The sequence below is a fragment of the Scyliorhinus canicula genome, chromosome 10 (assembly GCF_902713615.1).
Source record: "Scyliorhinus canicula chromosome 10, sScyCan1.1, whole genome shotgun sequence".
NCBI lineage: Eukaryota > Metazoa > Chordata > Chondrichthyes > Carcharhiniformes > Scyliorhinidae > Scyliorhinus > Scyliorhinus canicula.
Genome location: NC_052155.1, coordinates 67,126,458 through 67,142,765, shown reverse-complemented (window position 1 = coordinate 67,142,765; position 16,308 = coordinate 67,126,458). Strand labels below are relative to the sequence as shown.

General features: G+C 45.0%; 1 protein-coding gene across 4 annotated transcripts in view; it reads left to right on the top strand.

Annotated features, from left to right (window-relative positions):
• Positions 1-14,839, top strand: part of cpne3 (copine III) — an 86,332-nt gene extending 71,493 nt beyond the window's left edge. For all 4 annotated transcript variants that reach the window (XM_038809112.1, XM_038809111.1, XM_038809114.1 and 1 more), the window contains 3 exons: positions 3,082-3,215; positions 7,553-7,789; positions 14,124-14,839. In XM_038809112.1, coding sequence (XP_038665040.1) covers positions 3,082-3,215; positions 7,553-7,789; positions 14,124-14,231 — 479 coding nt within the window. In that variant the 3' untranslated portion in view covers positions 14,232-14,839. The remainder of the gene's footprint in view (positions 1-3,081; positions 3,216-7,552; positions 7,790-14,123) is intronic.
• Positions 14,840-16,308: the final 1,469 nt, after the last annotated feature.

The window sequence follows — 16,308 nt, the reverse complement described above, 5'->3', positions numbered from 1 at the left end:
GCTCCCCGTTATCTACTACACTGGTAATGTCCTCAAAAAATTCCATTCAATTAGTTAGGCACGACCTGCCCTTTATGAACCCATGCTGCGTCTGCCCAATGGGACTATTTTTACCCAGATGCCTCGCTATTTCTTCCTTGATGATAGATTTCAGCATTTTCTAGGATGCACCTGTGCACAGAGGTTTGGGAGATTCCAGACTGTGGGGGTCCACCTCTCCAGCAGGATAGTACCAGGTTGGAGGGGGGGGGGGGGGGGGGGGGCGGCAGTGCGCCACTGACCGGCAGTGCGCCACTGATCGGTAGCATGCTTAGAGGCATGCATGCGGGCAGGGCCCTTGGGTGGGTCTCGGCTCGGCTGGGGGGGGGGGGGGGGGGGCACCTGTTGGGACCTTAGTGAGGTAAGCTGTGGGTCCATTGTGCAACATACCAGTTTTGCCTACTTCTTTGGAGGCAGGGCCACAGTGAGCAGGCAGGGCTTCGTGACAGCCGGTAGTCCTGCAGGGTGGGATAGCTGATGGTGTCACTGTCAGGGCAGTGTGCCAGGAATACAGGGGTTCGATGGGTGTCGAAATTGGCAGCCCCCTCACCATATTTAAGTAAGTAATCAGGGCTCAATTGACCTTGTTGACAAACCTATTGACCCTGCTAATATGTTTCCCATGCCCTAACATGGTTGGTATGGGCAGTTGCATTGAAATGAGCAGGCCATTTTCTTAAAGAACTTGTTCAAAGGGCGCAAAGGAAGGGGTGGGTTTCTGTAGTGATCCTCACTTGAGTGTGTACAGAAGGTGCTGATGGGAAATGGTAATACCACCAGGGGTCAGCACTGGGCGTATAAGAGTGACGCCGAAGGCCCTCCCCCTCACTTTGGCTGAAGAGACGGTGAGGAGAACAGGGACGGAAGTGAGCTCAGGGCTGCTAGTGTGGTCAGGCCTAGTTGCAGAGCATAGAGAAGTGTAACCTTTACAAGTGCAGTTCTGTAAGTAAGAGCTCACGCAATCATTTAAGTTGTGTAGCACAATCAACCTTCCTTCAACTACTGGATGACTTCTAGCATTCTTTCCAGTAACGTGCCCTTTGCCCGTTGGGAGAAGTTCTGCTAAGATGGAGATCTTAAAACTTAGGAGAAAAAGTAGGCCATTCAGCTAATCAAGTCTGCCCCCACCATTCAATGAGTTCATGATTGATTTGATGTGATAATCTCCACTTTCCTGCCATATCCCCATAATCTATGATTCCTTTACTGAAAATCTGTCTATCTCAGCCTATAATATACTTATCGGCCTCCCCCTCCCCCCAATTTCTACACACCTGCTCTCCAGAACCCACTACTCCCCTGCCCCCATCCCTAAACTGCCCAAACCCTTCTTGCCCAAGCCCTTGGAGTTACTTTGCTCCAGGGTCCATGCAACTTCTTCGGCCTGTTGCAAACCCAGAGGCTCCCACAATGCACTCTTCATACTGCTAGGACTGCAGGGTATCCTCTTCTGAACATGTTCCAGAACTTTGTTCCCAAGTTGTGATGAGCGCTTTATCCTTTGATACCTTTCAACCCATGGACATGTTCTAGAATCTAACAAATTCTGGAAGCTCAAAACCAACCCATCCACTAACTCTGCAGCCATCTCTTTAAAAGCCCTCAGTATGTGCGACCATCAGATCGTGATCATTAATTCACTTTCAATCTCATTGATTTCTCTTTCAGTTTTTCGCTCCTCATATTAACTACTTTATGTTCCCCACTCTCATTAGACTTTCTATGTGTACACACATACCAGGGCCGGAATCTTCCCAAAAATGCAGAGTGTTGGCTGAGGCGAGAAAGCCAATGTGAAGCTCACAGGCTGCACAGCCCTATTTTCTCACCATGTTGGAGAGCACTCTCCATTTCAAAGGGGGATTAAGATTCTCTCAGTCAGCTAATTTGATTTGATTTATCATCAAATGTACCACGGTACAGTCTGTTCTGCATACTGTGCAGATGATAAATACCCAATTTAAATACGTAGACACAGACATCGGGTGAAGCATACGGAGTGCAGTATTAGTCAGTAGAGAAGATGTGTGGAGAGATCCATTCAGTCCATAAGAGGGTCATTCAGGAGTCTGGTAACAGCGGGGAAGAAGCTGTTTTTGAACCAGTTTGTGTGTTCTCAGACTTTTGTGTCTTCTACCCGATGGAAGAGATTGGAAGAGAGAATAACATGTCTGTTATCTTTGATTATGCTGCCCGCTTTCCCAAGGCAATGGGAGGTGTAGACAGAGTCAGTGGATGGAAGGCAGGTTCGCGTGATGGACTGGGCTGTGTTCACAACTCTCTAATTTCTTACGGTCTTGGGCAAAGCAGCTGCCATACCAAACTGTGATGCAACCAACTAGGATGCTTTCTATGGTGCATCTGCAAAAATTGATAAGAGTAAATGTGGCCATGTCAAATTTCCTTAGTTTCCTGAGGAAGTATAGGCGTTGTTGGCCTTTCTAGGTCGTAATGATTTATCAAAACATATTCTGAAAAGAAGAGAAGCAAGGAAGATCTCTGCAGCCGCATTTCTTTTTGTTTCTAGAGAAGCAAAGAGAGCGGAAAAGAAAGTTTTAAAAACAATTACCGCCCCAGAATGAAAACCCATGGCACATGCATGTGTTCTTGTGAAGCAGTAACTCTTATGGAAAATAGCACTGTTACAACTGGTATTCACATCAGTGCTATATTGTAACTCATGAAGCTGAGTAGTAACCACTTGAAACTTAGGCCATTTTTCTTTTGCATAATTAGGATCTTGAGATCTGTTATTACCAAAAGGGTCACTACAAATTGTAAATTGTTATACTCCATTGTGATTCCCAATAACTTACCATTATAACTATGAGCATCGGGTTCAAGGAAATTCTGAGCATGCAATGTGTTTAGTCGGTTTTGTGACTGCTTTAATAACAACCATCTCATCATAGTTCCCTGGTGGTAAAACAGTCAGCACACTATTCTGTGTCTTGTGGAACTTGAGACTGATGTTAGAGCAGCACCAAGTGGAGCTTTAATGGAATAATTCATTAATGTTTTGTTACTGATTGGGTTCTTTAGGGGTGCAGGGAATAGCTGATGCCTACCACAACTGTCTTCCTCAAGTCAAGTTATATGGACCCACAAACTTCTCTCCAATAATAAACCATGTGGGAAGATTTGCAGCTGTAGCAGCACAGCAGCCAAAAGCTTCAGTAAGTTATTTTACATCTCCAGTTAAATCCACTGGTAATAAAGCAGCTTTGAAGGGTGCTGGAAAACTAGAATGTAACCTAGTGTTTTGGTAAGGAATTGGTGTGCACAAAACTGGAATGGGAAGAAAGTGTTTTTAACCTTTCAAAGGGTTAAACGTTTAGGATTAAGACAGAGTATTTGGCCCGTACCAGCCTCCCCGAACAGGTACCGGAATGTGGTGACTCGGGGCTTTTCACAGTAACTTCATTGAAGCCTACTTGTGACAAGAAGCGAAATATTATTATTATTAGCAGTATTCAATATTCCATAATCATAGTATTAATGTTTCAGGAGGATAAAGCATCCTGGATCAATATTTTTCTCTTCTTTAGCTAAAGACATGCCTTCTTCCTATTTTGGAGTTTCATGAACAGGGAACAGCCTCCATACTGCATGCTTTCTGATTCATTGTGAACCAGGATATTGAATGCCTTTAAGTTATTTAGTGTGGGTGGTTAAAGGGGCTTAAAAAATGTCCGAGAGTGATTTGTGTCTGGCTGCACATTTTCCAGCAGATGTTTGCATTGGGAGAATGAGCCTGCTTCTTCCCCACATTTCTTGTGATCTAATCTTTTCCAGGACAGACCAGCACGGACCATGATTGAATTTCTTGGTTTGCGTGACTATGTTCCACATTAGGAAGTGTATTTATTTGTGAGGCCTGAATAATTACTGACCTCATACATAGATACATAGAAGATAGGAGCAGGAGGAGGCTGCTCCGCCATTCATCACGATCATGGCCGATCATCCAGCTCAATAGCCTAATCCTGCTTTCTCCCCATAGCCTTTGATCCCATTCTCCCCAAGTGCTATATCCAGCCGCCTCTTGAATATATTCAAAGTTTTAGCATCAACTACTTCCTGTGGCAATGAATTCCACAGGCTCACCACTCTTTGTGTGAAGAAGTGTCTCCTTACCTCTGTCCGAAATAGTTTATCCTGAATCCTCAGGCTGTGACCCCTGGTTCTGGACACATCTATCATTGGTAACATCTTCCCTGCATCTACCCTGTCTAGTCCTGTTAGAATTCTATAAGTCTCTATGAGATCCCCTCCTCGTTGTTCTGAACTCCAGCGAGAATAATCCCAACCTAGTCAATCTCTCCTCATTAGGACAGTCTCGCCATCCCTGGAATCAGGCGGTTAAACCTTCGCTGCACTTCCTCGAGTAGAAGAACATCCTTCCTCAGAGAAGGAGACCAAAACTGCACACAATACTCCCAAGTGTGGCCTCACCAAGGCTGTACAATTGCAGCAACACATCCCTGCTTCTATACTCTAAACCTCTTGCAATGAAGGCCAACATACCATTAGCCTTCTTTACCACCTGCTGCACCTGCATGCTTACCTTCAGCGAATGGTGCACAAGGACACCCAGGTCCCACTGCACACACTCCTTTCCCAATTTAAAACCATTCAGGTGGTAATCTGCTTTCCTGTTTTTGCTTCCAAAATGAATAACCACAAACTTATCCAAATTATACTGCATCTGCCATTTGTTTGCCCACTCGCCCAACCTGACCAGATCTTGCTGTAGGATCTCTGCAACCTCGTCACAATTCACCCTCCCATCTAATTTGGTACCATCAGCAAAATTTGAGACGTTACATTTTGTTCCCTCATACAAATCATTAATATATATTGTGAATAACTGGGGTCTCAGCACCGATCCTTGTGGTATCTCACTGGTTACTGCCTGCCAATTTGAAAAGAACCTATTAATCCCTACTCTTTGTTTCCTCTCTGCAAACCAGTTTTCTATCCACCTCAATACATTTCCCCAATTAAAGCATTCTGGATCAGTATTTTGGTGCTTTAGTTTGCACAATAATCTCTTATGTGGGACTTTGTCAAAACGCCTTCTGAAAGTCCAAATATACAACATCGACTGGCTCCCCTTTGTCGACTGTTCTGGTTACCTCTTCAAAGAATTCCAACAGATTTTTCAAGCATGGTTTTCCCTTCATAAATCCATGCTGACTCTGACTGATCCTGCCACTGCTTTCTAAATGGTCTGCTATAAAGTCCTTGATAATGGATTCAAGCATTTTCCCCACTACCAATGTTAGACTTACTGGTCTATAATTCCCTGCTTTCTCTCTACCTCCCTTTTTGAATATCGGAGTAACGTGAGCTACCCTCCAATCTGCAGGGACAGTTCCAGAGTATATAGAATCCCATAAGATGACCACCAGTGCATCCACTATTTCCAGAGCCACCTCCTTAAGCACTCTGGGATGCAGATTCTCAGGCCCTGGGATTTATCCGCCTTAAATCCCATCAGTTTTCCCAGCACCATTTCTCTACTAAAGTTGATCTCCCTGAGTTCTTTCCTCTCATTAAACCTTTCATTCTCCAACATTTCTGGGATCTGATTTGTGTCCTCATTTGTGAAGACAGAACCAAAGTATGTATTTAATTGCTCAGCTATTTCTTTGTCCCTTATTGTGCATTCCCCTGTTTCTATCTGTAGGGGGCCTACATTTCTCTTTACCAATCTCTTTCTCTTCACATATCTGTAGAAACTCTTAGTGTCAGTCTTTATGTTCCCTGCAAGCTTACTTTCGTACTATACTTTCCTCTTAATCAATCCCTTTGTCCTTCTTTGCTGAATTCGTGCTCCCAATTCCTGTTCATCCCTGCTCCCAATCCTCACACCTATTATTTTTCTTGGCCAATCTGTATGCTTCTTCCTTTTATCGTATACTATTTCTAATTTCCTTTGTAAGCCATGGATTGGCCCTCTTGCCCCCTTTGCTTTTGTGCCAGACAGGAATGAACAGTTGCTGTCGTTCCTCCATGCGTTCCTTGAATGTTTGCCATTGTCTATCCACTGTTATCCCTTGAAGTAACTCTCCCCAATCTATCAAGGCCAACTCACACCTCATATCCTCATAGTTCCCTTTATTAAGATTCAGCACCCAAGTCTCCGAATCAACTACTTAATTCTCCACCTTGATAAAAAAATTCTATCATGTTATGGTCGCTCATCCCCAAAGGGTCTCGTATAGCCAGATTGGCAATAATTCTCTTCTCATTACACAGTACCTAGTCTAAGATGGCCTGCTCTCCAGTTGGTTCCTCTACACATTGGTCAAGAAAACCATCCCGTATACACTCCAGGAATTCCTCCTCTACGGCATTGTGGCTAATTTGATTTGCCCAATCTATGTGAAGATTAAAATCCCCCATGATCACCGATATTCCCTTATTACATGCATCACTAATTTCTTGTTTAATGTCTTTCCCAACCTCATCAGTGCAGTTTGGTGGTCTATATATGACACCCACTAATGTTTTTTGTCCCTTGGTATTTCTCAACTCTACCCATACAAATTCCACATTGTTCGAGCTAATATCCTTTCTCACTATTGTGTGAATTTCCTCTTTAACCAGCAGTGCTATGCCACAGCATTTTCTTTTATGCCTGTCCTTCCTAAATACCAAGAACCCTGGCACATTTAGTTCCCATCCCTGTTCACCCTGCAGCCATGTCTCCGTAATCCCAATTATATCATACCCACTCGATTAGTTCATCCACTTGATTGCAAATGCTCTGTGCATGAAGGCACAGAGCCTTTAAATTTGTGTTTTTCACAATGCTTGTCTTGCTCCCAATATTTTTCTCTCCTGCCCTGTTTGAATTTTATCCTTGGTTTCTCCACCTATCACTTTTCTTAAGTGTGTCTTAAAGGATTGTATGTTTTCTTTTACAAATCTCAAAAAACACGCTCAAGTAATTGACAGTTTCTGAAAGTGATTATTTTAATCCAGTATATGGTTTATATATTCATGTTTGAATTTTAGCAGACAAAAGAATGTGGGAAAGATTCTCTGGCTTCCCTACAGCGTGCTTCTAGGTGTCAGGTGACGGCCTGCTGTTGGCCGGGGTGGGATCTGCTGGTCCTGCCACTGTCAATAGGATATCCCACTGAATCCACCTTATGTCTCTGGAAAACCCGTGGCGGTATGCCGTCGGCAGGACCGGAAGATCCCGCCGCCATGAGCAGCCGGAAGATCTCGCCCGATATGTAAAACTGCTTTACCTTTGCTTTAACATTTGGACACCGTGAGCTTGTTTTGCTAGTGAGATGTGTGGTCGAATGCACAGTCCAGTACAGACAGTAAAATCAATCTCAACATATATGTGATGATTACAACAGTCTCAATCCATCTGTTTCACGATCTTTGTAATTAAACTATCCATTAAGAAGCTATGTTTTGTGTATATGCTAATCCAGTTGCTGTTTATGATTTTGTTGAATTATTAATGGTAGGATTTTTATTTTGGCAGCAATATTATATCCTGTTGATCATCACAGATGGAGTGATAACAGATTTGGATGAAACAAGACAGGCCATTGTCAATGCTTCCAAGTTGCCAATGTCCATCATCATTATTGGTGTTGGTGGAGCAGATTTCAGCACCATGGAATTTCTGGATGGTGACGATGGTGTTCTCAGATCACCAACAGGAGAAGTAGCTATCCGGGATATTGTCCAGTTTGTGCCTTTTAGGAAGTTTCAAAATGTAAGTACGCACACTACTGTCCAACTAATAATAGTCACAAGTCTTACTTTACAGGCTTGAAATAACAAAGTACTCGATTAGGCAAATGTATGAAATCTTGTAAAATCTGACTTGTAAATCACTTTCATGCAAATCTTTTAAAATGTAACTGGTATAACTGAAAATGGATTAATTAAGGACATTACACGTTGTGCAACTGAGACTTCTTGGGAAAGAAGTAGATGATAGAATTGTCTTTGTAATTTCCAACAAGTAGATGCCCCGGCAAAGTTGCAAGTATTTCGCACCCGGGTTGTTCATTTGCAAAGGCCTGTTTATGTGATGGGAAGTTTTTTATTTCACTGGTTCCGGTTATTTAAAAAGAAAAAAAATCAACCTTCTTTGGATAACGTGATTGTGGTGTGTCACATGTACATGTACTAAAGTATGAGTCATGAGTTGAATATAGCTGGTAAACTCATTTTTGAACATGTCATTTGTTGACATACTTTTTTTTAGAAATAAATTGCTCAATTCCATCGAAAAGAATAATAACGATGTGATTGGCCACACATAGTCCACTTTGAATAGCTTCTTGACAAACTGGCATAATAAAATGATTGTGCCAAATTATGTAAATTAGAAATTCAAAACACTGGTATTAATTATGAAGCTTCATAACTTGCATTAAATTGTACACCAGAAAAGCTGCAATTCTGTTGCTGCAGCAGCAAATCTTTGGCATTGAATCAAGCTTCCCTTTAGAGAAGTAGAATATTTTGGCCCAGGTTTTCCGCTTGCGTGGAATTGAGACACCTCTTTAGTGTGATGGTACTTTAGCTTTCCAGTAATGTATCCGCTGACCACAGCTAATCTTGTGGGAATGGATCATTTAAATAATTTTGGACGGTACTGTGGCTTCCAAAAGTAACAGTGGCTGATTTAGAGTTAATGGGGCCCTGTGCGTTGCTTCATGTTTGCCCCCCCTGCCCCCACCTTGAAGTTCTCTCCATGAACAAAATTAGTAAATTCTACTCGGCCCAAGGATACTGCCTAAGGTAAAATTGTAACTAAATGTCCGTATAAGCTAATTATTATTAGCTTGAGTGTAAATCACCCAAGGATCTGGGCAATTTAAACAGAATCGTGTCGCCTGTTGAAAATTTTATTCCATTGTGAACAAAATGCAGATTTCCAAATGTCAGTGAGTCCCACCTGCCTGCACCCAATTATGAGGATGCTACCAGGAGCTCTATCCAAATAAGCACGGCAGGAATGTTTACTCCAAAAGTGGGGGAGGGGCGGCAGAAAAGTGAGGGCAGTTGGGAGTGCAGAAGGTATGGTGCAGAGGAGGCGGGCATGCCGAAAGCGGGGTGATTCTCTCCAACTACGGCCTCGGTGGGGAGAAACCTCCGGAGGCCAAAAAAAAAGGCAAAATGACGTTGTGTAGTGGGGTAATTCTCGGCGCTGCAGCCACCTTGCCAAATGTGCCCAAAGGCGGGCTTAAACTTTTGTCTGCTGAATCGCACCCAAAGTTTCATTTTTGGCAAGGAAATCTGTGCTATTGCTGACATTGAGATCCAGATCACAATCTTTAGGCACTTTGGGGTGGGTGGGGAGGGGGAGTATGCCAGGACTCAGCTATACCTCAGCTAGGTGTCATGCCTCTGGATACGTTTCCTCCCTGAGCTTCTGGGGATTCATAGGCAGACTTTGGAATACCAGGAGGGATTGTCGGCGACATTCATGTTACTGTACTGCCAAATGGAGGAGTCCCTCCTCACTCACATATGAGCTGGGGAGTCAGTGTGCTGGCAACAGACAAGCCAGAGTCAGACATCAGCAATAGCTGAGGTGCATCACAGAGCTTTCCTCACTGAGTCGTCTTCACCCTCTACATTTTCTGATCGGCAGGCTCAAGGACTCCCCAGGCCCATCACCCTGATGACTAAGGTTTACTGCGATCCTTCTTCAGTGGTCGCGAAGAGGATAGCATCTTCCGGTGGGGAGGGGGGGGGGGACTTCATGAGCTGTTGGACAACATGGTGCTCCTATAGTGAAGGGATGAGGGCAGCCCAGGTCCTTCTGCTCATGCAGACCCTTGTCCCGCCTGCCCTCCAGCTCCTCCCCGGCCTCATCCTTCACTCCCTCCTGGTCTGCCGTTCCTCCAGGTCTTCAGCAGTAAGGTGACCATCCTGCTGCAGGGCCAGGTTATGTCGGGCACTGCGGGTCATCATGATGTGGGAGACCTCTGGGGACTGTACTGTGGTGCCCCACCGACCTGTTGAGGCAGCGAAAGTGCATCTTAAGGAGCCCAATGTACCGCTCGATTACAGATAGGGTGGTACGCTGAGCCTCATTGTAACAGATATTCATCTCTGCAGCCTTGGTTGACCTCGAATAGTCCAGGAATTTGTGTTGGGCCAAGGATGAAACTATCATGCATGCTCCCTGGAAAATTTGCGCGCACGTGCATGACCCTCATCTGGTGGTCACATACTAGCTGGACATTAAGGGAGTGGAATCCCTTCCTGTTGATGAATAGAAATCCCTGCTGCAATGGCGCGCATAGAGCAGCACGAATGCAGTTGATCTCTCCCTGCACATGTGGCAGACCAGTTATGGTGAGGAATCCTGCAGACCTTTCATCCTACTGGGCCTGGTCCAGGTCGAAATGGATGAAGTCCAATGCCCTCGAATAGAGTGACTTCACAAATGCATTTATGGATGGATGGCTGCGAAATGCCACACGAGTCACCCGTGGAACCCTGTATCAAACCCATTGGGTAGAAGTTGAAGGTTGCCGTGACCTTCATGGATACAGGGAGGTGGTGCGCTCCACTTCTACTTTGCGCCAGGTTGGACAGAATTTTACACGGGTACCGTTCTGTCTCCCTGGTGAAGCGGAGGAGTCTCTTGCGGCACATGTTGCCCAGCAGCTCCATAAAGGGGATTGTTGCTGCTGGTGTCTGTGCTCCTCAAGCGCTGTAATCAGCAGAATTGTCAGTGTACTAGCTCAAGACAGACCTCGATCAGTAAGCTGCGAGTGAGAGTGATAGAAACATTCTGGTTGTTGTTACAGCTGCTTAACTTCAGCATCTTCCCTCACCCGTTGTCCTCCCGGTCCGAGAAGCAGTCAGTCCTACACCTTTTCTGGAGGCTACCACTCACACATCTCGGGTGCCCTTGCATCTGGATTGCTTGACTGGCCCCGGTCAATGCCCTTGCCCCTTCAGAATTGCCTCTGGTCTCTCGTCTGGTTATCACCTCCTTTAATCTTTACATCACTGGGAGTTCTAACAGGAGGTTTCAGTAGTCACCCATCCCCAATGGGCAGGGTCAACTAGACGGTTCTATCCACCTTTAGGGCCAATGGATCCTCAATAGCAAGTACTGGAGCCTCGTACTTATGCGGACACAGTCCCTCTCTATCCCATGCGCCCAAGTATTTATCCATGAACCATGAGTTATTACCCCTCTCCTTGACTTTAAACTCTTTTGAGTTCAACTAATTAAACTAAATTAAATAAATTAAGGGACTAATTAAAAAGGACCACTCCTTAAAGAGTCACTGCCCGAAACAAAAGAGCAAAGGAAACTTAAAAAAACTCAAACCAAATGTGATTAAAAGAGTCTATAAAGCACCCAGATCCTGCGGTGCCACGGAATGCCATAATGGTGCCAGTGGACACCACGTGCTCCCTCTCCAGGGACACTAGGCCACGAACGAAGCCACGGAAGAGGGGCAGACGACCCCTTCGATTGTCCGCTGTCTGATTTTCCTATCCACCAGCAGCAACATCTTGCAGTTCGCTCTGGGCAAAGACACACTGGTCAGTGTGCTCTGTTGTCCATCAGAAATGTGGGTCGGAGATCAAAAACCCTGTCAAAAACGCTATTAAATGCCCTTGCAGACTTCCAAGAGTTCTTTGGAAGGCCTTTGATTTGAAATCGAGACATTTTTTTCAAAATGAAACATCTGTCAGAAATCTGTTCTGTTGACTTTGCGAATGTGGACAGCTGACATTGCGAAGAGTTATGTCACGAAGGCCAACTAATTTGACGAGCATGAGACTCCGGAATGTTAGAGCGCACAATTACTTTCTGAATCAGGGATCAGCAAGGCTGATAGGCACTCTCCTTACTCAGGTTGTATCATCCCCAGATCCCATTGCCTTCAGGTCTTTACACTTAAGGCTCCTGGACAGCTACTCCATTACTTAGCACTGATTGCTCCTCACCCCCCCCCCCCCCCTAACCTCCATGCTACCTCCTCTTTCGTGGTCTCACAGCCCCTTAGATCCTTCTCCTTCAGTCTCATTACACCCCCCCATCCCCATCTCATTAGACCTGCACCCACGGGTCCTAACTCCACTAACAGCTGACTAACTCAACACACATTAAACTTTACCAGAGCACAGGCAGCAGACTGACACCGTGCCCTCAGAACTTTGTGGATTATACAGGCTACAGACTGAAGTGGTGCTCTAAAAATGCCTGACTGATGCAGACTTTGGGGCAACACACACCAGCTCACCCCCACTCCCCAACAACTGGGGCCGGGCAGTGGGCTCTGTCCCCATGGACTTCCTGGAACAAGGTGGAGAGAGTTGCTTGCCTCCTTGCTTCCTCACTCTCTGATGTTGTAGTGGCTGATTCCGATTTTTAATAAGCAGTAGTAATTCACACCCGTGCGACGTCACGCTTGTTGGGTGAGAGGATTCAACTTTAACCTCACTAAGTACATTGCAACACATTCAAATTGATGCAAATCAGGTTTGTGCCCTTCCTGGGTATGAGCCCGATCACGTCATTGGGGAGGGCCTGGGAAAATTGTGATCGGAAATCTCACCAGTGCTAATCCCGTTTTTGGATGCTCGCGATATTTTGCAGCCATTACAGGATTTGCACCCACAGGTAGCAGGCCAACTAAATACTGCCCACAGGCTTAAACACAAGGAAACTCCTGAATACAAGGACTCAACAATACTCAGTGCAAAGATTTATTTGGTCTGTTGTAAAACTTGTTAAATATTTGAACTGGGCAATTATCCAGGTTTTCTGGATTTTTAAATTTAAGTTTCCTCCTTGTGCTGTCATTGCAATGCTGGATGCCACTGGCAAACAACCAAGTGATGGGAACAAACATTGGTTGATGCATTTTCATTGTTTAAACATTTCAATATGCCTAATCATGTATGTGTAGCATAGTGGGTATGATTGGTCATTTCCAATTAGAAATTCAATGGGTGTGCAATCTGAAGTGGAGTGTCAAATCCCATTTCATTTCCCATCTTTGCCTGTCCCAGAGCTCCCAGAAGGGCAGTGATTCCAATCTGTTTTTAGCCCTGACCTGATTTGATAATTCAACGTGAAATAAGCCAACTTGTCAGGATGTTTTGGTTCCACCTGCCCTTATATTTTGAAAGTCGTTGGCTAGGGATTTCTGCTTCTTGCCTCAATAGCTTGCAATTTTTTGACCATCCTGTTTAATCACTGACTGGTGAGCGAAGAGCAGAAATATCCCAACTACTCTCACAAAAATATGGCTTAATGAAAATGGGATCGGGCTGAGGAGTACTTCATTGTGTAACTCCACAATATATGGTGGCACGGTGGCACAGTGGTTAGCACTTCTGCCTCATAGCGGCAGGGACCCAGGTTCAATTCCAGCCTCTGGTGACTGTGGAGTTTGCACGTTCTCCTCATGTCTGCGTGGGTTTCCTCCGGATATTCCGGTTTCCTCCCACAGTCCAATGATTTGCGGGTTAAGTGGATTGGCCATGCTAAATTGCCCCTTCGTGTCCAAAAGGTTAGGTGGGGTTATGGGGATAGGGTGGGGATGTGGGCCTAGGTAGGGTACTCTTTCCAAGGACCAGTGCAGACTCGATGGGCCGAATGGCCCCCTTCTGCATTGCAGGAATTCTATGATTCTGTGAATAAGGAAAAGCTGCTTTCACTGGCAGAGCCAGTAACCAGAGGGTGCAGATTTAAGGCGATTGACGAAAGAATCAGAGGCGAGATGAGAATTTTATTTTTAAAGCAGCAAGTTATGATCTGGAATGCCCTGCCTGACAGTGTGGTGGAAGTGAATTCAACAGAAACTTTCAAAAAGGAATTCAATAAATACTTGAAGAGGGACTATTGCAGAGCTACGTGGAAAGAACTAGGAGGTTGAAGTAATTGGATAACTTTAAAATAACCAACACATACACAATGTATTAAGCAACATCTATCCTGTATGACTCCATGATACAGTGTAGACTAAAAATTTGGTGTGATGTCTGTGATTTACTGTTTGTTGTCCACATAGTTGATGTCTTTTGGTTGACAACATTGTAATTTCATTCAACAGGCACCCAAAGAAGTTCTTGCACAAAGTGTACTGGCTGAATTACCTCAACAAGTGATGTGCTACTTCAACACACGCAAGCTCTGTCCCCCTATTGAGCCAAGTTCCTAAATATCTGAACGTATGAGCTGACTTCTGTGCCTGATCAACAAATATATTCGGTGGAGTGCAGAAATCTTCAATCCTGCCAGTATTAGCCACTAAACCTATTTTTATGATATATTTTTTAGTTTAAAATGTTTCAAAGGGTGATGAATTTAAATTCATTTCCATTTTGCATAACTTTGATAAAACAATACAGCGTAATTTGACTGACTAGGTTAAATTAATCAGCAACAGGTAATTCAATTGATGAATGATCTAGATGGTGGTAGCTCTTGCTTCCTCTGTTCTCCCTGCTGTTTACTCCAATCCTGTAAATTGTCTACATTCTGATGAAAAGTTAAACCTGTCGGTTTTATGAATGCTACTAACTGGTTTTATTTCAGATCTCCAGGCATTGCGGTTTTTTTTAAAATTGTGCTACATATTTCTAAGTTATTCTGCAGATGTTTTATTTTAAAATTTTTATAACTTGCGGAACTGTTCCACCTGAATTTTTAGATCGGGGCCAAATACTTATATGAAATAGTTGCTGTTATTAAATAATTGAAAATGGTTAGAGCTTTTATGAATTATCACTATAAAAATGTTTAATTATTAAAAAAAAGTTGAATGAAGTTTTTAAAAAGCACTAAATGATAAATCCAGAGTAAGTTACCGTATGTTATGTCTCAATGGAGTGATATAAACCTACGTTTTGTCGTACGAAGCTGGGTGGAATTCTCCCATGTCCCCATCTGACGAGTTCAATGGAGGGTGCAGGAGGGAGAATTCAGTGGGAAGCCGAAGAATCGGTTTAACGCCTCCGTGAGTTTTCCACTGGTCCCTGCCACTGCAGATCAGGAATCCCGCTGGTGGCTCGTGTCCTGCTAATCGGCTGCAACTGAAGGTCGCACCAGAATTTCTCCCCCCCCCCCCCCCCCACCACCCAATGTCTGATCCTCCAGGAAGGTAACGGGAAAATGTGCAAGTCCAGAACACATCTGCAACAGTGTGGCGTGCAGAAACCGGGACTTGCCTGAACAATGCCGGCCTAGGGCTGCCTTTGGAATTCAGTGTGGAGGCCCCTAGCAACACTGGACCATGGAAAACCACAGCAGTGTATAGCGGAAGCATTTGTCAGGTGGTTCTTCTAGCTTCAGTGTCTGCGAGGAGGTCCATCTTCCAGCCTCAATGTGTTCCTGGAGATCCATCTTCTTCCTTCAATCATGGGTGAGCCTATTCTTAGAAATGATGGCGGGTTCATGCATTCAAGCCCGCCCTGCCATGCAATATGCTGCTGAACCCTTGGATGCGTAATTAATCAGGTCGGAACTGAAAGATTTGGGGCAGGATTCTCCGGTCTCCAAAGCCGAAAACGGGTTGGGCGATTGGCCGGAGAATCCACGTTGGCGCCGAAACCGGGGACAGCGCCGATTTTGTGATGCTCTGCCCCTGATGGACTGAGTTCCCGATGGCGTCGGTCACTCATGGTATTTATTTTCGGGAACTCAACATGGCAGCTGTGGACTAGCCATAGTCGAGGGGGGGGGGGGGGGGGGGAGCCGATCTGTGGGCAGTGGGGGCTTTGGCAGGGGGTGGGGGCACTGGGGAGTGGCCCGCGGGTGGCGAGCCTGGCCAAAGGGGGTCACTATTTGGCAAGCCAGGTCCGCGCACGGCTGGTGCCATGGTGTACGCCGCGGCTGCTGCCGTGCGCATGTGCGGCCATGGACCCGACAATACTCTGGCCGTATCCACAGCGAGAGCATGGTGCTAGCGCTCCACCAGATGGAGAATCGATGGCCTTTCTGCGCCATATTTCTCGGTTGTTAAAAGCCACCATTCCCACGCCGGTGTCAGCACTTAGTCTCAGAATCGGAGAATCCAGCCCATAGTGTAGTTTCCCATCAGCCTCTGCAGCGGGAAACACTCGCCATCCCCATCTCTGTCATGTGACTTTGTCCCAGGTGGGAGAATTCTGCCTACTGTATCAGTCACTTTGGCAGTTTAGAAACAATAATAAATACAAAACTATAATTTTACTTTAAAATAGCAGCAACAAAATATGAAATGTTCTTAAACGTGTGATAAGTCATCACCTCTGCAT